This window comes from Zootermopsis nevadensis, unplaced genomic scaffold (genome assembly GCF_977971745.1).
Source record: "Zootermopsis nevadensis isolate Lab colony 2312 unplaced genomic scaffold, Znev_1.0 Znev_ptg000017l, whole genome shotgun sequence".
NCBI classification, from domain to species: domain Eukaryota; kingdom Metazoa; phylum Arthropoda; class Insecta; order Blattodea; family Termopsidae; genus Zootermopsis; species Zootermopsis nevadensis.
In genome coordinates this window covers 5331356-5353099 of record NW_028259149.1, presented here as the reverse complement: position 1 = coordinate 5353099, position 21744 = coordinate 5331356, and the positions used below count along the sequence as shown (strand labels likewise).

Here is a 21744-nt window from a genome sequence, read left to right as displayed (position 1 = left end):
CAGTTACTAAATTAGGCCACGATGGTTCTTTCTACATCTTTTCCATGCCATTTATGATTAATATTAGTATCATCTGACAATATTTTGCCCGAATGTCATTAAATTAACCACAGATATAAACATAATTAGCTTGCTTGGAGGTAGATTATAGGCACTGAAAACGTTTATGTATCGGTGTAGTTTTAAGATTCACGATATGTTTTCTGTAATCATGAAATTGGACTGAAATAATTTGAGTCTAATCTAGTCAAGACGATCGTAAATGTTGCAGCTAAGATACGCGTGGATGGTAAAAGGGAACGCTACACTAATGGATCAGCCCCAGTCAAGGGCGATATTTTCCATGGCCACATTCACATTTGCCTTGATCGAATTCACGATTCATTCAATATGCGACTACAGTTTATTTAATTGTCGCCTTTCAATGTGGATATTTAAAAATATTCAAATACCTTTAATTGTTGTGGTTTAAATAACAGAGTATATACAAAGAGAACGAGTTGCAAGAATAATATCGACTCTCGACACTCTCTGCCTCATAATCACGAAAAATGTACTGAAGAGATTAATGTTACAGGGAGTGACACACAAACATATCATTTTATTTCTCATTATAATATGAGGGATGAATAAAAGTCATGTACAGGCATAATACACATATAGGTCTATTGCAAGTTGATTTCAGTTGTCTTTACAGATAATAGTTTTATTATTCAATGCATATTACTAACTTTGAAGGACAATATTGTTGTCAAACATCGCGGTCCAGCTTTCAAATTTCGGCTCGGAAACCGGTTATTCTGACTGAGGTTTTTCGTGGTTTTTCTTAGAAACCTACCGAGCAATTTCACTGATAGTAATCATTAATTACCCTGTCATTTGACTCTGTATTGTATGAGCTACGGATATTGTCGTCAGATAAGCCACAAATTAATGGATAATACTGTTAGCCGCTTTAAATGTCGTATTCGTGTCTTGTATCAAGAGGTTCTTTATGAGTCGTGCATCTGCCTTAGCACTGTGAGGTAGGCATAAACAGTGTGAGCAATCTGAAAAAAAAAAAATACTTGTAAACAATTTATATAATGTTGAAACGTAATCAGCCTACAAGACTAGGTACTGTATTTATTATTAAATACTTGCCAAGTCCTTGTAAAAGAAGACTTAAAATATTACAGTATTCGAAATTACTTACGTAAAGTTGTGCGTTCTCAGAGCAGGGATTTCTATATTAGACGCCACAAAGAAAACCCCAAATATAATTAAAGAATTGTATCGAAAAAGGGACCTACTATAAGGTACTTCTCAAAATTGCCACCAACAATCTTTGTTACTGAAATAATAGTTATATTGTTAGTTTAAGTCTTATATAGTTTGTAGGATTTGAGGTTTTCACGGCGGTAAGTCCGAAGAGGGCTGTCTTCTGGAATTTAGAGCCGTGTAGTCTGGTAGAAGTTTACCAACGTTTCAGAGGTCCTTGCTGGAGAAAGACAGCCATCTTATTTCATTTGTTTAGGTTTATTTGAACCTCACAGTGGAACAGCATGATTAAAATTGCGGTGTTATTTTCGGAAACAATTTTTTTTTATTTCTTTCATGACGCGTGACTTCCACATTGATAGGTATTTAAATGAGTTAAAAATTAAGTTAATATTACATTTGTTTCCTTAAATGAATTTAAAAAATGAAATATATAGAACGCAGCACAATATTTGTGCTTTCGATTTAACGAACTTTAGTGGAAGTGTTGTGAGGGGAGGAAAGCTAAAAATACATTACACTGGAGAATCCTTCCAAAGAAACGGCAAAAAAATTTCCAGCTGTGAGTCGTACAGGCTTCTGAGCCCTCATGATTAAGAACAAGAGGTGATTCTTAAAACGTGGAGAAGAGTTGTACCAGCTGCATTCATAAGCTGCTTCCTGTACCGCCAGACTCTGTTGAAAGGAGATAAATTAAATGAGATGGGTTTATTTTGGACATTATATTAGTATTTTTGTATGAATGTTGCGCATACCTGCTCAGTAAGATGCTCTCCATACCAGCATGTGAGAAGTATAGGGACCCAGACCGCAATGGCAGCTATAATAAACTTGAAGTAACTCTGATCTTCTGATCCCTGTGTAGGAATGGTCAAAGTTAATGTAAAACGGTTCAGAAATAAGGAAAAAGTCTCACAAATATGTCTTTGCAAAAAAACATATACATATTGTTATACACATATACGTAGACCTATCTTTAAACAAAACGGCGTCACGGGAGGTCACGCCTAGTCACGCTTTGTCACGCTTAGTCAAGCTTCGATAATTTTGGTTGCTTTTCGACAGTTTTGGTCACCTCAAGTCACTCCGACGCACTAAGTCACGCCTAGAAACTCGGTGTCACTCTTGGTAAGCATGATCACGCATGGTCACGCTAGATCACGCTTACGTAAGTTTAATGTATATAGGCCACTTTTGAACTAGTTAGGTCACTTTGGGTCATGTTACGATAAGTTCGGTTGGCTTAGGTTGGGTTAGGCTACGTTAGGTTAGGTTGTGGTAGGTTAGGTTGGGTTAGGTTAGGTTAAGTTTGTGTTGTGCTGTCATATATTTGATGAGTTATAATGCATTACGTTGCGGTTTGTTAATTTTCGTCATTCTTCGACAAATATGGTTACCTCTTCACCCCATTTAAGTTGGTCACGCATAGTCACGCTTCGTCACACTTGGGCAAGCTTTATCACGCTTTCTTAACGTTGGAAAATTTTCGTCAATTTCGATCACCTCAAGTCATTCCTTCATATTAGGTCACGCCTAGTCACGCCTAGTCACGCCTGGTCACGCTTCGATAATTTTGGTTACTTTTAGGCAGTTTTGGTCACCTCAAGTAACTCCGACACAGAAAGTCACGCCTAGAAACACGGAGTCACGCTTAGTCACGCTTACGTTAGTTTAATGTATATAGGCTACTTTTGAATCGAAAACAATGCCTGTCAATGCCCAACTTAAATTTGCGGATTCAGAAAGTGGAATTTATACCGATGATATGCTCTTTTTTCTTTGAAAGTGAGAGTGATAAATAATGAAGGCAATGAAACATATCACGTAACGTAAGTCAGTGAAAACCTGCATGGGATCAATCTCTTTTTTTTTTTCGTAATAAAAATTGATTGTGATGTGAAATCATTCGGAGCTTTCGCAGTCTCTGCATATTTTAACACAAACTCCTCTTCTACGTATGTGGACATATTTCTTTATTTTAAATGGTTTTTATACTAAATGTTACTTACCAGCGTTACTTGAAATACCGTAGTACACATCATAAAGAGATCCATATAGAATGAAATGAATAATAAAGGGCTGTAGAGTGTGTTTACGTCATCGCAAAATCTGAAACAAAGATCAAGAAAATGTTTGAGCCCGAAGAGGTACGTGATTTGATAGAGTGAAAACCGACGTCAAGCCCACGGGTGTGTATTTCGAAAATACAGACAATCCGAACAATTGTGATCAGTGTTAGAATTATAACTGCCAGATTCTAGTAAGCTGTTTGTCGACCATTCTGAGTGAAATTAGTAGTGAAATGCCTGCAGTTGTTCTAGTGACGCTTCAAAATAAATTACTATTTTAATACAACATCTAGTCTCTGTGACGACTATATTGGAATTGGGGTTGTGACGCTGTGCGACGTTACAGGTACGAGTAGATACAAACGTTTCAGAGAAACATACTTCATCCCTGAAGACGGAATAAGTATGTTTATCCGAAACGTTGATATGTAATTACCTAAAGATCCGTAAGGTATTTCAACCCGAAGACAATAGCGACGGATTTAGGCATATTTATGGAATAATTACAGGAAACATCACAAAATATTTTGTATATTTTGAAAATCGTTAAATGGAATTCTTATTCAGGACGAAACAGCGACTAATTGTGCCAGTAACGCTATCTTGCGCTATTTTTGCATAAAACCTTGAAGTTGTCGTTGAATATTAGAGAATATAGGCCATATATCAGCCCTAAAAATTACAGAGGTTTTTTAGTTAGTGTAGAAGGAAATATAAGAATGTTTACTTAGGCCAACTATGACTTTGGAAGAGTTTTATCGTAAATTTAGGTAATATCTTTACATTACCCTAAGGGCTGAGGGAAATTACAGAATGTTTTGGAAGGGTAGTTGATCCCAGATACTGTTTGAAGAGGGTAATTCCCGAATATAAATAGGGATTGTGTGAGATTTGTATGAAGATGGCTGTCTCCTGAGTTGTAGCGCCGTCTAGTCAGGTAGAAATTTACCGATGTTTCAGAGGTTTTTCCTGTCTCCATCATCAGGGCGTCGGTAAACTTCTACCAGTCTACACGACGCAACAACCCAGTGGACAGCCATCTTCATGAATAGGAAATATTTATTGTGCATTACTTGCGCAGTATGTAGCAAGAAGAGGTTGAAGGCTGTACTTACTCAAGAAGAGCCTGGTGGTATCGGATACAGCGAACCAAGTAATCTGCTGTTTCATATCTCTGTTGGGCAATTCCTGCTTCACTTTCATTTAAATCTGTGCCTGTTATCCACTCAGGTTCTTTATTCTTGTGTATAGCCACTTCATTTCGTTCGCAGTATTTTAGAACTACAACTTTATTAAATTTTTCCTTAGCTTGTAGCACATATCCGGTATCTTTAAGAACACTCCCATTGGATGACTTGGAGTTTCTTAAGCCTTGTTCTGTGTCCTTTATGGAATGTGATAGCAGTTTAGTCTTGGTACAGTCTTTCAAAATCGTGGCTAATATTTTGAAGTGTGCTGCTGTGAATGTTGTTACTGAGAAGAACATTAGGTTATAACCTGTAAAGATTTGGACAAGGCTGTATATCGGGAAAGCTTGGTAAGCCCACAAGATCTGATAAAGTGGGGAGTGTGTAGCTTTCGTTGGTAGCCACATTTTGAAACAGAAATACTTCCAGTGAGTTCCCTGGTCGGGTATATTGCTTGTGTTTTCTTCCTCATTCTTCATTTCAGTATGCCATAAAATAAATGGCAGTATAACCCATATTAGAATAGACGAACAATTTGATATTATGACTATCCACGAGAAAATTGCATTTCGACGCAACGCCTCGCTTAGAATGGACGAGTGTTTCCTGTTGAATTGAAGATGTTTTGTATAGCTGTAAAATGTTGATTGCATTTTTGAAATAATTAGTTGCAATTGCTTCCTGTTCAACATTAAATATAATCCTATTGAGCTATTACTGATAGCAGCAGCTACCTCGAACGTTATGTCCGTAATATCACTGACATTTCCCCAATGCTGAATAAGAGCAAATATCTGTGCAACCATTGCCGGTACGAACCACAGAAGAGAAAGCGCTGAATATATGTTGTATATCGTTATTTTCCATGGTCTGCTAGAAAAGGTCTCTGGTGGTAGGATACCTGCGAGTTGTAGAAATATCAGAAACAGAAATAAATGTTTTGATGAATTTTCCTCTTGCCAGTTATTTATTGAAGAGCGAAATATTCCAGATCCCATTTATGGAAATGTTTTGTAATTACGATCAGCGTTTTTAATCTTATTGTAATTTGGAATACGAAGCTGAATTGTGAACTTAGTGTTCATCAAGAAGATCCGCCTGGTAGACTAATATTCACTAGAAAGTGGTTCGCTTCGTGAGACTTCTGACACGAAAAGTTGCCATGTAGACGGCATATTCTTATGGAAAAATGTAAAGGTCGGTACTTTTGGAATGTGAATTATTTATTAGTGGGTGTGGAGTGTCATTAGTCTCAAAATCTAGCTTGATTAATACTAACTTTTCTGCAACATCAATTCTGAAACTGGAACTTCACTAAAGAATTCATTATCTATATGTTTGTGAACTTCTAGTAAGTTCTTTAGATTCTTTCTTCCTACGTTGCTGAAATTTTCTTTTGACGTTTTTAACCCAGAGGTGAGACTGTTCACAGAAATTGAAAACATTAGGCCCGACCTTCGTCTGAACTTACGGTTTTTGTATCAGGTTACTAGAGTGACTAGGTTGCGCGTTGGTCGATCCAGGTTCAATTCCCGACAGGAACGCTGCACCAATATAAACACGAAAACGTCAGGGAAAACTGTTCTGGTCGGAAGAATTCCATTTTTGGAATGTTTCTATGTGCATTGGGCCCGTTAATTTGTTCCTAATAAAACCCTAGGATATTTTTTAAAAAAAGAATCAGTTTCGAAAATGGCCGCCTTCTTGATTGTAGCGCCGTGTAATCTGGCAAAAATTTAGCAACGTTTTAGAGGTCCTTGCTGTTTCCAACATCAGGACGACGACCTTAGTAAATTCTACTAGACAACATGGCGCTATAACCCAGAAAACAGCCATCTTCATATTAATCGCTGCGCAATAATCAGGTTTTGAAGAGAGTTCCACAAGAAATGTCATAACCTCATATTTATTTTGTACACTGTTTCACAATAATTTTAATTATCTGTATTTAATAATCATAGCAGAGATACACAGCAATCACTTGAATTGCAGTTATTTTAATTACAACATATTTATGATTATGATTACATATTCGTGCATAAAAACCATTGCATATGCGTGCATTTAACATTTGTCTAAGAGACAGTTTTTAATTTAAAGTAACTAAGGAAGTTCATATTCCTTGCCTACTTTCAGCAAAAATATATTGTAACTATTTGTAATTATTTTGCATATAAATTTTAAATTATGTGTTTCATTAATATTTCTGCTGTTATTCCTACTTTTTGCTGGTGCATTCACTTTTCATACACGTTATGCCATTCAGTTTATTACATGTTTTATGATATACTGCAAAACGGTGGATACAAAATATAATTTCGTCGTCGATGGTAAAACGTTGTGTCTGTTCATCAGTGCCACACCATGAACGTACGGGGACAGTGGTGAGTTAGCTCCATTCATTCTTAACGTCTTCGATAAATCGAGCAGAGTACCTTCAGACTCCGGCCGCTTTTCTCCCACGGGAAATGTAGTGCGGCACCAGGAGACAATGGGCCACAGAGTCGGTGTAAACGTGGTGGTGATATGAAATTCTTTTGCCCCTGCCGAAGACTGAACTCAAGTCGTCTAGCCCATAACTAAGAATATCACTGACATTCTGCCTCGACTCGTTTTACAATCGATGACGTTACTCAAATACGTAATCTATCTTACGTTTCAAAATAATGTATTCTTGCACTACAGATGAGTTTCTACGTTACTAATTTAATTATTTAATATATATCTGATGCGTTTTGCTAACAGATTATTGTTAGGATGACCAAATTGGATAGGACGTTTATCATGCTTGGGAGAGATGAAAAATTACCATAAAATGTTTTTATGCTAATAAGTGGTTTTAAGTGTGGGAGGATGTGGACTCGATTAATGCACATCAGTATACGGAGTAGTGGCTGGCTTTTGTGAGCACGGTAGTGAAGAAACAAGTTTTATAAAAGGCGGGGAGTTTTTTGACTAGCTGATAAACTGTAATCTTCTCAAGAAGTTAGTTTAATGTTCCTTGCAGTGAAATGAAAAGAAACTCAGACTGCTTCCATACGTTTTTATTGTTCTCCTATTGTTCTGTTATTCCTGCATACGCATGAGGACGGTGTAGAAAGCGTAGACACTGTTCGCTATCTGAAAAAGAAGGGAAGATTAAAAAATCTGGAATTATTTTCACTGACAGTTCTTTAGAAACACATTTGTATCTTATCAGCTCATATCATATTAAAACCCAGAATCATATTTAGATTTATAATGCAGCAATGGTGATATTTCTAATGAAGAAATTGCTCGAGAGTAAATTTAAATGTAGTACGTCTGCGTTTTGGTGTTCTTTCCACAAAACAAAGAATAAATGTATTGTCCCTGATCAAAAGAGCAAAGAGTATCAAAAACGCGCTTGACAGCTTTATATATATATATATATATATATATATATATATATATATATATCTGTCTGTTCGTCCGTCTGTCCACACATGACAAGCTGAGAACCGTTGAACGGATTTTTATAAAATTTTATATTGGAAAGTTTTGGTAGAATTTGTACACATATTGCAATTTTGTTTAAAATCGACAACATTGACGGACACTTTTTTGAACACCTACACGCGTAATACTAATACGTATGTTGACACATTACATTAGCAAATCCTTCCAGAGACACTGCAAAGAAGTTTCCTGCTGAGAGTCGCACTGCCTTCTGAGATCTCATGATAACAAACCGTACATGCTTCTTGAAGCGTGTAGAGGCGTCGAACCATTTGCATCCATACACCACTCGTTCCACCTCTTCGCTCTGTTGTAACAAACAATTGATTTTCTGTACATTCTTATTATTTTATGAGCAATATTCTATGTATTACAAGTACAGGGTCGGTCGGATATGACTGACGTTTTAATGTTTTGTAGAATACACAATGCGAAAAGTGGAGAGGTTTTCAAGATCATAGGTACATAAAACATGCACGGAAATTTGGTTGAGGGTACGTGCGAGGGTGTGGTTCCAGCAAGATGGCGCTAAATCACACTGCCCGAATAAGTGTGAAGAAATTGCGCAAATGTTTCCGCCTCTGATACGTGATTTAAACTGGCCGCCAAGATCGCCTGATTTTTCAGACCTCCCATATTTTTTTGTGTTTATCTGAAGAGCGTCGTATTCGATGACGCCTGAAATAAAATTAGATAAACTCAAACCAATATGAGAGAAGCGATTCATGACGTGTTACAACGTATGATGGATTTGTCTACTAAGCACCTTCAAGAGTGCATCATTGATCAAGGGGAGAATTTACTACTTTCTGTTCTAAAACATTGAACAGTATATGTACGTATATATATATATATATATATATATATATATATATAATATTTTATTCCATAATTTCTGTTATATTTTGATGTGTAAGCTTTTATTATTTACCCAATTGAACAGAATCTATTCACAAATAAATTGTCTTCTTTGCCAGATACTGTATTTTAAAGATACCTCGTCTGTAAGATGTTCACCAAACCAGCATATTAGAAACGTAGGAATCCAAACTGTAATCACGCCACTCATAAATTTTATGGAGCCAGTAGATCCTTTGCCCTGTAAAAAATATTACACTGTTTAGATTCTTAATTAAATTATTATTGTTGCTATTATTATCGCTTTGTCAAATGTGTCTGAACATGTTAGCAGACATGTTTTTTCTTCAGACAGAAACTAGGTCTCAGCAACATAAGTATTTCTGTAATGATGTATGTTATGTTTTGGTGCAAAGAGAACATCATAACTCAAATTATTAAATGCCTTATAGAACCTGCTTGCTCATATAAATCTACCACCTGCCTAAAAATACAGATATCAACATTTTTGCTCAAGTTGACAGTTTTTGTGAAACTTGACATGAATATCATGTCTTTGTAAACCGCTGCCCTTTGGTACCTTCCGTCATCACAAGTACAGTAGAGTCCCGTTTATCCGACATTCTGTTTTATCGGACCGCGCGTGCTTACGTTGAACAACAAAGGAAGGCGACCTCTCAGACACTGGCGCCATCTTGTCACAAAGAAGAGGAAGGAGGTTCAGAAGCAAATACCCATTACTGATTTCGGAAACAAACTCTTTCATTTACAGACTTACATTATGTTAAATTCTGTTTTTGTTTTTGAGATTTTTTTTCATTTGATGTCGTATTATATTTTCTTCAGATTGTGTTATAAATTGGGTTGATACTTAACCTAGTGTTTTTAATTGGTCTTCCGTATTATCCGACATTTTCGATTTTCCGACAGTCCTTCGATCCCGTTTAGGTCGGTAACCGGGTCTCTACTGCACCAACATTAAGATCGTGTGAGATTTTGATGTGGGAACATCAGTACCTTTCAATTTTGAAATTGTTCGTCTTCAAAATGTGGATCACGGAACGTAAAACCCATATGGTGCCTTAGTATAAACGCGTGTAGTGATAAACGGTACTTTGGAAACTCCAAAGAACAATATGCCAACGGCGAGAGCTTTAAACATTTTTTTAGATTCCTGTACACTGTCTTACTCTCTACTGTCAGATTTTAAGTATTGTGATAAAGAAATGCTTACCAGAGTTGAAAGAACGACTGCAAGGCACATCATAACGCCATTCAAAGAAAAGAATATGAAGAGCAGTGTACCGAAGATAGCGTCCACGTCTTCGACGTATCTAGAATATAGAACTTAATCATTATCAGTGCTTTACATAAGATGTTCGTTATTTATGAAGTAGGAACTTCACTGACACAAGATTTATAAGGACTTTACGAAGTCCATCTTTTATATGTAAGTAAAATTCTTGTTTCCTTCTTCTCTCGGTGTGGTCCGAATTGCTAGGTGGCCGCATAATGCATAAAACGATTTTTATAAATCACTGTTTCTAATGGTTTTATACGGTAGTAGCAGAGTAACTGGTGAAAAACTGAGAAATACTTACATTTGTTATGTCTTCTGTACTCGAAAGATTGTCATATTCTTCGTCATTCGGTAGGCGTCATTGAATATAAGAGAAATAATTATTATTCGTAAACCAAAATATCTTCTACAGTAAATAGTTTCAAAGAGAAACTTTGACAACTGAACGTCTGGCAACGGTATGCGTCGCGAGGCTCTCTTTGCTTTTTTCGTTATCCTCATTCGTTGTCTCGACATCGAGCGTCTCTACGATCGGCACCAATTATCCGTCCCTAGATATTACTTCGCTATAATCGAAAACTTCAGTCGGCTTTGGACGATACGCATCACGAAGATCGTTGTCCGTGAAGTAGCGCCGAGTTATATGACGTCCTGAGGGGGTTTTTTTCCACTTTATTCGGATAGTTGCGTCGGCGTCTGGACGAAAAGCCTCAGGTTAGGTTAGGTTGCGTTAATGTTGGTCTGGTTAGAGCAGCGTAGATTATATTCTGTTAGGTTATGTTAGGTTCGATTAAATTAGTTTATGATGGGCTAGTTTTAAGTGCAGGAACTAAATGCAAGTGTCCCTGAAAAAGGGAAGAATGAAATCTAGCGGCTAAGTGTTTAGTTAGTACTGCAACTTCAGGTTCAGGAGCTACCGGGTTCATATCTCGGCACAGAGATGAACTATCCTAACTGTCGTTTCTCAGATATTCTGGTAAATTCAAGTTTGTACATTCAATAATGCCAAGACCGCTTGCTTCTATATCCTTTTAAATTCTTTGTGTATTAATCTCTGAGCTTCTGACAGCGTCATTAAATACACACATAATACATACGTACGTGATACATACACACACAAACACATACACGTAACATAATTTACTTACTGAAGAAGGGCTTGGTGATATTTCACGCAGTTAACTAAGTAGTCTTCAGCTATTGGGATACTCGTTATATGCCGAGGATCCAAGGAGTGATATTCTTCCAGTTGCGAATTTTTCTTCCTGTTGCTATCCGTTTCATCTTGACCAGAAAGCTTTGAAAGCATGTCCGTCGCGAAGCCCGTCCCGCCATCAAGAAAACTCCGGATTCCATTTTGTTCGGAACTCTTTGTGTTGTCCGATGACGTTATGTACTGATCAATATCTTCCAACAGTGTGGCGAGTACTTTAAAATGAGCTGCCGTGTAAATAGTAAGTGCGTAATACATCGAGTTGTATCCTATATTATCAGTAAGTAAATTTATTATTAAAACCACTTGATACGTATAAATGAAATGGTAAGTTGGATGTTCCAAGGCGCCTGGTGGTAGCCACATTCTGTAACTTAAATGCTCCCAATGTATTTTATCTTCGCCGTCTTTTTCCTTCGCATTATGTATGTGCCAAAAAATATTTGGAATTGCCAACCAGAGAAATCCTGTTATAACAATTGAGATTATAAATATCAATGTGTATTGTCTAATCTTCTTTTTAGCGTCACTCATGATGAGTGTGTGTTTCGTTTCTAAAGGAAGTTTGCTTGTGAATTCCGCAAAGGCCTCGTTGGTTTTTAGGACCAGGTGCTCCAAAGCCTTTCTCTGAGTCAGTAAGTAACTTGAGATGGAACAATGAAGAAGTGCTGCTATAATTGTGAAAAATGTGTCTGTAAGTTCTGTTATATTTTCAGATTCCAAATACAAAGCATAACACTGGGCACTGACTGATGGTACATACATTAGAAGACTGCATACTGAGTACAAGTTAAACATTCGTAGTTTCCATGGGGAGGATCTTATATTTTCGTTTGGCAGGATCGCTCCGTATAGAAAACATTTCAGTTGTATGTCCAGAATTCCGCCTGATGACTCTTCATGTGGATTATTTCTTGAAGCTCGAAATACTCCAAAAACCATTTCTGGAATTTATTAACGGTTAAACATGTTAGTGAAATCAGTATTTATATGAAGCTGAGATGTTGCTCCATGGTGTAGTCTAGTACAGTGGTATTCAACCTGGGGTGCACGTACCCCCAGGGGTACGCGAAGCTATCTTAGGGGGTACGTGAAATTTAAAAAAATATATATATTATTTTATGATAAACACTGAATAATCAGTAATGTAATTTATTTAATTTATTTTAGATGTAGATTATATACACTTGAATTAAACACCAACAACTTTGGGGGTACAAAGTTGAAGAAAAATTATATCTGGGGGTACGCGAACAAAAAAGTTTGAATACCACTGGTCTAGTATATCTTGATCGTCATTCATCGCCTTGCTGATGGAAGCAGTGAACTCCTGCCAAAAGTCGATTAGTATCTACCAGGCGACACGGAGCAGCATCCCAGAAGACTGACATCTTCATACTCGCCACTGTGAGAACCTGAAACCTCACCTAGTATTCATTTTATTTTTATTTCGTGTTTCTAGGAAGAATTTGATGTTTTGATTGGATTAATATGCCGTTAGTGTGATTTGAAAGCAAATTATATTTAGTTCTGACGGTGGCAGCTGCGGTAGCAAGACATTTAAACGATACTATGGTGGCGCCTATTGTGGGGTTATGGTAGAAATTTAATGAATTTTGAACTTTCAATACAGTTTGGAAAGACAGTGTCGCAACAAATTGTATTAATTTTCAACGAAAATAGATTTATTCCAGTCTCCATTGACAGCCATGCGCTACTTAACACACGAGTATAATAGGAAAGTGTCTATAAACTATTTGTTATGAACGAGTCAACATAATGATATACAACTTGAAACTCGGACTAGCCCTTAGTGAGATTAATATGCAGTAAAATTATGCGTACGGAGCAGAAAACTGAAAGAAACATTTTATTGTCGCATTTATATGTGATTAGAATACCAAATATTAAAGTATGTAAGAAGAAAAACGCACGCATAATATCAATTAATAATATATGGCAGAGAAAGAAAAAGAGTCTAAAGATTTAACATTAACTGGTCTAATAGCACGTTTTTGTTTTGTTTTTTAGTGTAAAGAATGTATTATATAGCTCCGTTAAAAACGTTGTCCTGCCATTTTATTTTAATGCTGCTTGTCTTAAGCACTGATTGATAAGATTCGGAGAATTAAGAATGTAACTAGCACTAGTACTAACGAACGTGACTGTAACAATCGATGCCAGTTTTCACATCCTGTAGATAATATTACAGACATTGATAATGTTGTTAGATTTTGGGAATTAACGACATGAAGTAGATAGTGGTACAGTTCAAAAAACTTTTTCTCTGTAGTGTTTATATTAATTCATTTTAATTTACTACACACAACTTTATACTCACGTTGTGTAGTTAACGCTACTCAAATCGATGCTCTAGGATCTTCAGGTGGTCACTTTGACACTATTTCGTACATTTTTTAAACCAGATAATCATAATGTGAATTTGATACAAGTGCTTCAAAACTCGTTATGAAAAGTCTACGATATACAGAGTGACAAAAACGTCCCTGTGCACATGCAAGATCAGATGTTAGAATTGTCTGAATTAATTCCCAGATCTTGCAGGCGCACAGGGTCTTTTGAATCACGCCGTACGTAGTGAATAGACAGGGATTTGTATAATTATAAATACGATTAATCTGAGATAATTCGTAGGTTTGTGCTTGTATTAGGCTGTTGGTACACACGGTACTGGGGATACTGGGAACGACCCGCTCTTCATGTGCCTGAGCACTGCGGGTCCCAACTTTTCGTTGGCTTGATCTATAGACATTCGGTAGGACTCCTTGGACGAGGGATCGGCCCGTCGCAAGGCCTCTACCTGTACACAGGACAGCACAACACAGAAAAACGCAGACAAACATCCATGGCTTGAGTGGGATTCGAACCCACGGTCCCAGCGACCAAGCTACACAAGACTCACGCCTCAGACCCCGCGGCCACACAGTAGTAGTGATATTTACCTGGATCGGACAGACTTTGAATTAGAGTACTATTTTTATTTGTGTTTGCAATTCCGATAGCTTAATCTGAAAGCAGCGGTGGAAGTGAACGCCACGACTGGTTGGCCTTGTTTCAGAATGATTTGTCTTTGAGGGTTTTCTTATGTTTTACCTGAAACAGTTACCTGCATGTTTCTTTACTTATTCATGCTTAAAATTAACATGTGTGGATAAGTTTGTCGTGACATAACTGCTGGCGACTTCTTATTCTCTTGCATATTTATAGATAAGGAGCTGGAAGACACGTATATAATAAGTTATTACTGACCTAATAAATAGAGAGCCAAGTATTTATGAATATGAAGATACTTGCTGGAATAGTGTTCCAAACAGTCAGCCTCAGAACGTACGTCCTTTAGAATTTGTATTCCATATTTTGTTATGCGTCTGCATCAAAATACATTCCTATTTTACCACTGGTATCACACTACTTTGAGGCAAACTGATATGCAAGTTCGATACATTTCTACATCAAAATAACTTTTAGATGTGTTAAGAACGCATTTATAAATTTACTTATGACTATCAGAAAGTTGTAGTCACATCTATCAATCTACAGGCAACAGTGTCTAACTATGGGGACGGTTTTGATTAAATTCGGTTTTATATTTATCAGCGGTAGGCTTAGTATTGCAAACGCACACCAAATTATATTAAATAATTTTGACTTGGAAATGTTTAGTTTGTTTTAAGGGTGACTATACTTACAATCCTAACTGAACTGTTTTATATATTTATATATATATATATATATATATATATATATATATATGTGTGTGTGTGTGTGTGTGTGTGTTTGTTTCTTTGTTTGTTTCTTTGTTTCTTTTAGTGCATTGAAAATTCTGATATACAACACGACAATAAGCAGCCAACCAACTCCAAGAAAATATCCATCTTTTGGGTTGTTGCGCCGTGAAGTCTAGTGGAAGTTTGCAGATGTTCTGAGATGCTTCCCGTCTCTGAAACGACGGCAAACTTCTACCAGACTTCCTCAGCATCTAGTTCTCAAACGTCATCAGTGACTATCTAACAATTTTCGTCGTACTCCCATTCTGGTTCCACAGGTCAAATATAGGCTGCTCTTTTACGATCTGTCAATACTATCTTATTTGGTATCCTCTTTAAGGTATTCTCACTCGATGCTATGTAGGCTTAACTATTTAACATTTTTCGTTCAAGAATTTTATCCGTTTTTATTCATTGAGACTAATTGTTCAGGCTGTACATTGAGAAACCAGAGCTGAATGTAAGAAACAAAAATATTTCAGTCTTGACACACTAATAAATGAGTATGAAACTAGTTGAAAAAAACAATGAAACAATCATAACATCTGTTAAACCTTTGTTAACAACGCATTGCAACAAGGTAATTCAATGTCTGAAAATAAGTGTACGAGGAACGAAGTTTCACAGAATAAAATATGAAAGTAAAAGTCTAAATTATGAATAAAGTCTTGTAATTAAGGCGGGGTAGCCTAATAGAGACGGTTGTTAAAGGTTTATGTACACTTGTATTTAATTTTCTCAGAACGCATCAATTCCGTTTTTGAAATGTAAAACTGCGCCATGAATGGAAGCTTGCTTTAGTGTCATAGAATTTACGATGGTTACCAAATTTGTAGCGAGTATATGAACTGGTACAGTGGAGTCTGTGTTGCCTTATCTGGTAACCATATTCTGTAGCAGAAATATTTCCACTGCCCTTCATCATAATTATTATTTGTTACGCTTCGAATAAATCATAAGATAAAAGGAAATATAGTCCAAAAAATATAAGCAGTTGTTGATAGTACTGCCCTAGTTAAGATGCCTGTTGTACCGCAGACATAATTGCCTCTCTTGTGTTTACTCAAGATTCTAGCATATGCTTCAGAACCGTGAAGAATGCGTACACCTTATTCCCTACCTGAAAAAGAAGAGAAATAAGCCACTTTACTGACTACGGTCTCAGTAACATTTCCTTTATACATAGAGAACACACATGAAGGATTGTCTTCTGGGTTGTTTCGCCCTGATGATGGAGGCAGCAAGGACCTCTGAAACGTCGGCAAACTTCTACCAGACTACACGGCGCAACAACCCAGAAGACAGCAGTCTTTAGAGAACACACATGTACGCTGAAGGCATGAATCTATACACTGGTCTTACATCAGCGAATGTCTGCAAGGATACAATGTAGAATTTTCCTGCCGTAAGTCGTACTGGATACTGGGAGCGTAAGATGATCATGTGCAGAAGTTTCTTGACTCTAGTCGAGCGATTGTACCAGCTGGAGTTGTAGGCAGCGTACTTGACAGCAAGGCTCTTGTAAAGTGCACAATGGAAGCACATTGCATTATTAGGCGATACACTGACCTTTGTGTTTTTTTGTTAAAATTGTTCAAGGCGAAATATACATCTGAATACACTGTAAAGTCGACCCAAAGTCTGACATAAACAGAATCGACATAGATCTGTCATCCAACTGATATAACCTGCTACCTATATTACCAGGGCGATCGCCCTGGCAATGGAGGCGGCGAACACCTCTGAAACGTCGATAAACTTCTACCAGACTAAACGGCGCGACATCCCAAATGACAGTCGTGTTCATACACGCCGCCGTTAGAACGTGAAATCTTGTCTAAATTTTTGTTGATTTTCACTCAGTTCCTAATTCAGATTTTAATGTCCCAGTCGCGAAATGCAATATTGTACGAAACTAACCTGCTCGGACAGATAATCGCCATACCAGCAGATCATCAGAGGCCAGGCAATTGTGTCGACGACACTGGTGAAGAATTTGAAGTTTCCGTCGCTGAGGCCCTTAAAGGGAAATGTAGACCCTTAAGATATTATCACAATACGCATGTTTGTTTATCAGTATAAATTTTTCTCCTGTAAATGTTCTTAAAATTTGTTTTCGTTGTATTACATAAGGTAAAGCAAAGAGACAGTTGAACAAAGAATCCTAATTTTTAGAATAGTTGAGAAATCATTGGATTAATAATGTATTCTACAATAATCAGTTATGTAAGGAAAATAGCTATAGATCGTTTTTAATAAATTTTTTAAACCCCGTCTTTTTTGCCATCTCTCGTAGGGTAGGTAAGAAGACGCAATATGGGTACGAGAGATGGCTTATCGGAAAAGACGTGTTTGTAACCCGTAAGAAAAAGATCCATTTAAGGTACCGTAATTGTATATGTTTCTAAAAACGAATTACTACCGCTTTGTAAATCTTGTTGCGTTCAAATGTCAAGATTCATATTTTGCTTTTATACGAATTAAATATAGAAATTAAAACTTTGACTTGCAACACCTGTCCATGAAATTATAGTGTTTAAATCACGCAAAACTGCACACATTAGTAAATGAATTGATCAACGTATACTTTCTTTGTTTCTCGCACTGCGCTGACCGCTATTGCTGTCGCGGGCTGTACCTTACAGTATTATCATTGTGGTTTTCGATGATTAAAGTTTAGAAATCATTTTCTTCGTTACTATGCCTAATAATTCTTAATCAGTGTGTGTGGAACTGGGCGACACTGAAGCTTCGTATGAAGTATTCCACATCATGTCTATAAATACTGTACTTTCAGTCAGATTTCTTTAATACATTTATATTGACGTCTACACAATTCTTATACAACAATAAATTACATTAAATATATCCATTGATTTTCAATGTTGACGTTTCAGAAACTTTGACCGCGTAATTTATATAGAGCACAAACAAATACACTCAGTAGAATATCAGTTTATAATTATAATCGATTACGAGTTTGTGAATTGTGAATCACTTACCAGTGCTAATTGAAAGGCCGAGAAGCAAACCATTGCCTCACTCCCGAGGAAGAAGACTAAAAGTACGGGACTCAGAAATGCGTTGACTTCGGCGCAGAAACTGGAATCATATTTGTATTTTGTTAGATATTTTTGCTTGTCGCCTTAGATTTTAATACAATAGTATTATCTTCTTTTTTAAATCAAAAAGAACATTACATGTTACGAATTTTCGTATATAATAAATGTTTATTATTACAGTTAATATATTCAAATACGTTTCATAATGAAGATTTTTACCATAAGAGAACGTTAATTTAAGGTGTTTGAGAACAGTATGATGAGAATGTTTGGACCTAAGTGAGATGAAGGTAGGAGAATGGAGAAAACTGCATAGAGAGGAGCTTAATTTTTACTTCTCGCCAAATGTTAATGGGTAATAATATTAAGGAAATTAGATGGATAACGTATATAGTACGCATGGGAGAAAAAATATCTATAAAGTTTTTGGCCGGACAACCGAGAGGCTACTTGGAAGACCTGTGAACAGATGGTAGAAAAATATTAAAATTAATCTTAAGTAAATAGGGTTGTTGTTTGTGGATTGGATGCATTAGTCTTGTACAGGGGTCAGTGTCGGGCTTACACACTGATGAACAGTCTGTGTTTGAATCGGACCGCTTATTTGAAGTCATAAATATAGATAATTAAGAATATGCACCGTATAAGTCGCTTATGCATGACACTTAGTACCGGTATTTATTACTAAATGTTTGATTTAGGAATGTCTCATTTAAACAAATCTGTTATACTCACTTGAGCAGTGCCTGGTGATACTTTACGCATTCGATCAAATACTGGTAAATCTTATCATCCCGCAGTGAATCGCTTGTAGTTTGTTCCCCCGATTCGTTTGACATGAAGATGTTTTCGGCCCATTGACTGGATGCTGCTTCAGACGTTTCGGTGGTGTAATCACCACCCTGGAAACCACTTTTTGTTGCTTTTCCATATTCACGCCGAACATTGTGTCTGCCAGAAACAATTTCCTCTGGGATCGGTGGGCCAAATATTTTATCATCTAACGAAATAATGTTACGTTTAGAGGTTACTATTTCAGCTTTTGGGATTCCTAAGCCTTTATCCGTCGCTTCTTTTGTCTGAGGGAACATCTCATCAATGTCTTCTATGCAAGAAGTTAATATCTTGAAGTGGGTTGAAATGTTAAACATGAATATGAAGAATATTGTATTTGATCCTGTCAGATTGCTGTCTACAACGTACGCTGCCACTGAATCAAATACATAGACTAGTTCATATACAGGGAATTTGTCAATGTTTGGTGGTAGCCACATTATTAAGCCAAAGTATTTTAAGTATTCGTCTTTTGAATCAAGAGATTCGTCTATTTCTTTATCTGTTGACGTCAGTACATCGAAATACCTTACGATTATAGGTAGAAAGCCCCATGCAAATAGCACGATCCAACAGACAACCAGCAAAGTCCATATCAGCATGGAAGCCTGTTTTGAAGCCTCCCTGATTATGGGCACATGTCTGCAGGCTGATCCAACTTTTTCTATATATGGTACGAAGTGAGTTTCCAGCGATTCGAGAAGTCGAATCAACTGTTTCCGGTGGAAAACAAAATATGCAGCAACAGTTCCGGTATGGACGAACAGTGCTATTTGGAAAACTAGTCCAGTCACCATTTCAAATTTGTTTCTGTGCTCGTAAAGAGCCATTATTTGAGTAATGATATGTGGTATAAACCAGAAGAGAGTAAGTGTTGTAAATATATTGTAGAGAAAGGATTTACAAGTATTTCGTGCAATATTTGCTGGAGGCAAAATTCCACAGAGGTGTAATGGTTTGAGTTGCATACCCAACAAGTTTAGTCTCTTAGATTCTCCTTCTTGTTCAAATAATGAATCTTCCAATTTGGAATTAATTCCTGTACCGATTGTGCCTGACATTCTCCTGAAATATCTTTAACTTCAACAGATTCTAATTCCCTGTTCACACTTAGCCGAATTTTAGCTCCGGATGATATATAAAGTACTGAACTGAGTGACGTAGATAGAATGAAATTTTGAAATTGGTTATGCTTTTCTTTAATTTTTTCCATTGTGTTACCTACATGGTTCCGTTTTAATCTAACATGCATGCAGATACAATCTAACCTAATATGTGATGAATAGACAGATTCCGATATATCTAACTACTCACTCCATACAAAGAAAATTAATCACTCTGATTAAAGAGTTATACACAAACGTTTATTCAGGCTGCGTGTTACTGTTCTTGGAATTTGCCAATTAATTATTGTATTATTTCATTTGATGTTAATAAGCCAAACTTAGACCGCAAACAGATTGTTCTAGACGTACATATGTTACCCTTTGTAATTTTGTAGTAACACAAAGAGTCGCACAGGAATCCATTGAATGAAATTCGATTTCTTTCATCTATCCTATAATTAATTTGCCGACAAGTACTTGTTATATTGTTTTTCAAAACTATAAGAAAGTAATACTGTCGTACATCTAAGGCAATTTATGCATCAGTATTCCAAGAAATTTGAAATTAACGCTGAAAGTAAAAAATATGAGTGTTTGATGTCTTTGATCAGATTATTAATAGACAGCTTTATACTACGAACTTCTTCCTTTAAAATTGTATTATATCTCGCTTACAATATTTCTGAAACGCAATTGAAATTTTAAACTATAAAAGTTGAGTTTTTTTCTTTTCCAAAATATTTCCTTTAGCTCTCAGTATACATTTGTCGAACACGAAGATCTCGAGACAATGTTACTCATACCACCTAAAACACAGACGGGAACGCGTAGATGCTGTTGGTTTGATAGTCATGGCCTCTGAGTGTTAGGAGCCTCGTTATGCTAATTGCATATAATTTTCATTGACCAGTCATGAGAATTTAAACTAATTGATTATAAAGATTATAATATTATGGAGCTGACTGCAGAAATAATATATTGATTACTATATGTTGTCCTAATTGGTCCATGTCGGAGAGTAACTGGACCATGGGGGCCCAGCAGATAGGCTTTTTGTCCTATTTCCCCTACCCCCTTCAACTGAAGACTAGCAAAATCCAGTTTGCAAAACATTGTAATTTTTTAATTTGTATGATGGATATACTCTTAAAGAACAATTTACGTATTTCAAACTATTTATTAGCTAAACTCAAATTAAAACAGAAACTACGCTAGTTCTGAAATAATATTTTTTTCCCGATTTTGTAAAATATATAATGTAAAAGTGACTACAGTCTGCGGGCCGCCATTAATTATGCCTCGGACGGGAAACTATCTGTGATCGTTGGCTGATAAACGCTGCGTTAGATGATAATGACGTAATGATTATGGCTGTCTACTTATTTGACGCCGAATCTTCGCTGAATAAAACTTATTCTAGGGTTAAGGACACTCCGTTTGTTAATCAATTCAGCATTCACCACTGTCGTAAAATTTATTCCTAGTCCTTGCTACGTGATATCATGTCCCCCAGTTTTGCTTATTCAGCCTTTTTCCGGCTGTCATCCCGAAATTCTGAGGCACTGTTCGTAACAAAATTACATTCGCTTT

General features: G+C 36.5%; 3 protein-coding genes across 4 annotated transcripts in view; 1 reads left to right on the top strand and 2 right to left on the bottom strand.

Annotated features, from left to right (window-relative positions):
- elg1 (enhanced level of genomic instability 1) overlaps positions 1-21744 on the top strand; it is a 51881-nt gene that overhangs the window by 588 nt on the left and 29549 nt on the right. The gene's annotated exons all lie outside the window — the stretch shown is intronic.
- On the bottom strand, positions 6416-14909 carry LOC110829896 (odorant receptor 4). Of its 2 annotated transcripts, XM_087350186.1 has the most exons (7): positions 14328-14909; positions 12128-12308; positions 11300-12035; positions 10086-10185; positions 8991-9092; positions 8145-8300; positions 6416-7636 (listed from the first exon to the last, which is right to left on the bottom strand). In XM_087350186.1, the coding sequence occupies exons 3-7, from the start codon at positions 11896-11898 to the stop codon at positions 7583-7585; spliced, it is 1011 nt and encodes a 336-aa protein (XP_087206312.1). In that variant the 5' UTR covers positions 11899-12035; positions 12128-12308; positions 14328-14909; the 3' UTR covers positions 6416-7582. The 2 variants fall into 2 exon arrangements, with proteins under 2 accessions (XP_087206312.1, XP_021919778.2); XM_022064086.2 differs by having other exon boundaries at positions 11300-12308.
- LOC147873631 (odorant receptor 10-like) lies at positions 15593-17178 on the bottom strand. The gene is made up of 3 exons (XM_087350998.1): positions 17073-17178; positions 16515-16670; positions 15593-16272 (listed from the first exon to the last, which is right to left on the bottom strand). Exons 1-3 carry the CDS (start codon positions 17106-17108, stop codon positions 16216-16218), a joined length of 249 nt encoding a protein of 82 aa, XP_087207124.1. The 5' UTR covers positions 17109-17178; the 3' UTR covers positions 15593-16215.

Excerpts from the sequence above, each read along its gene's own strand:
- LOC110829896 (XM_022064086.2), bottom strand. The coding sequence starts at position 12,306 with ATGGTTTTTGGAGTATTTCGAGCTTCAAGAAATAATCCACATGAAGAG. Across the intron at positions 10,186-11,299 it reads TATCACCAAGCCCTTCTTCA|ATACGTCGAAGACGTGGACG; the intron begins GTAAGTAAATTA and ends TCTATATTCTAG. Across the intron at positions 9,093-10,085 it reads CAGTCGTTCTTTCAACTCTG|GGCAAAGGATCTACTGGCTC; the intron begins GTAAGCATTTCT and ends TATTTTTTACAG.
- LOC147873631 (XM_087350998.1), bottom strand. The coding sequence starts at position 17,108 with ATGATCTGCTGGTATGGCGATTATCTGTCCGAGCAG. Across the intron at positions 16,671-17,072 it reads GCGATTATCTGTCCGAGCAG|AGCCTTGCTGTCAAGTACGC; the intron begins GTTAGTTTCGTA and ends GCACTTTACAAG. Across the intron at positions 16,273-16,514 it reads CCTTGCAGACATTCGCTGAT|GTAGGGAATAAGGTGTACGC; the intron begins GTAAGACCAGTG and ends CTTCTTTTTCAG.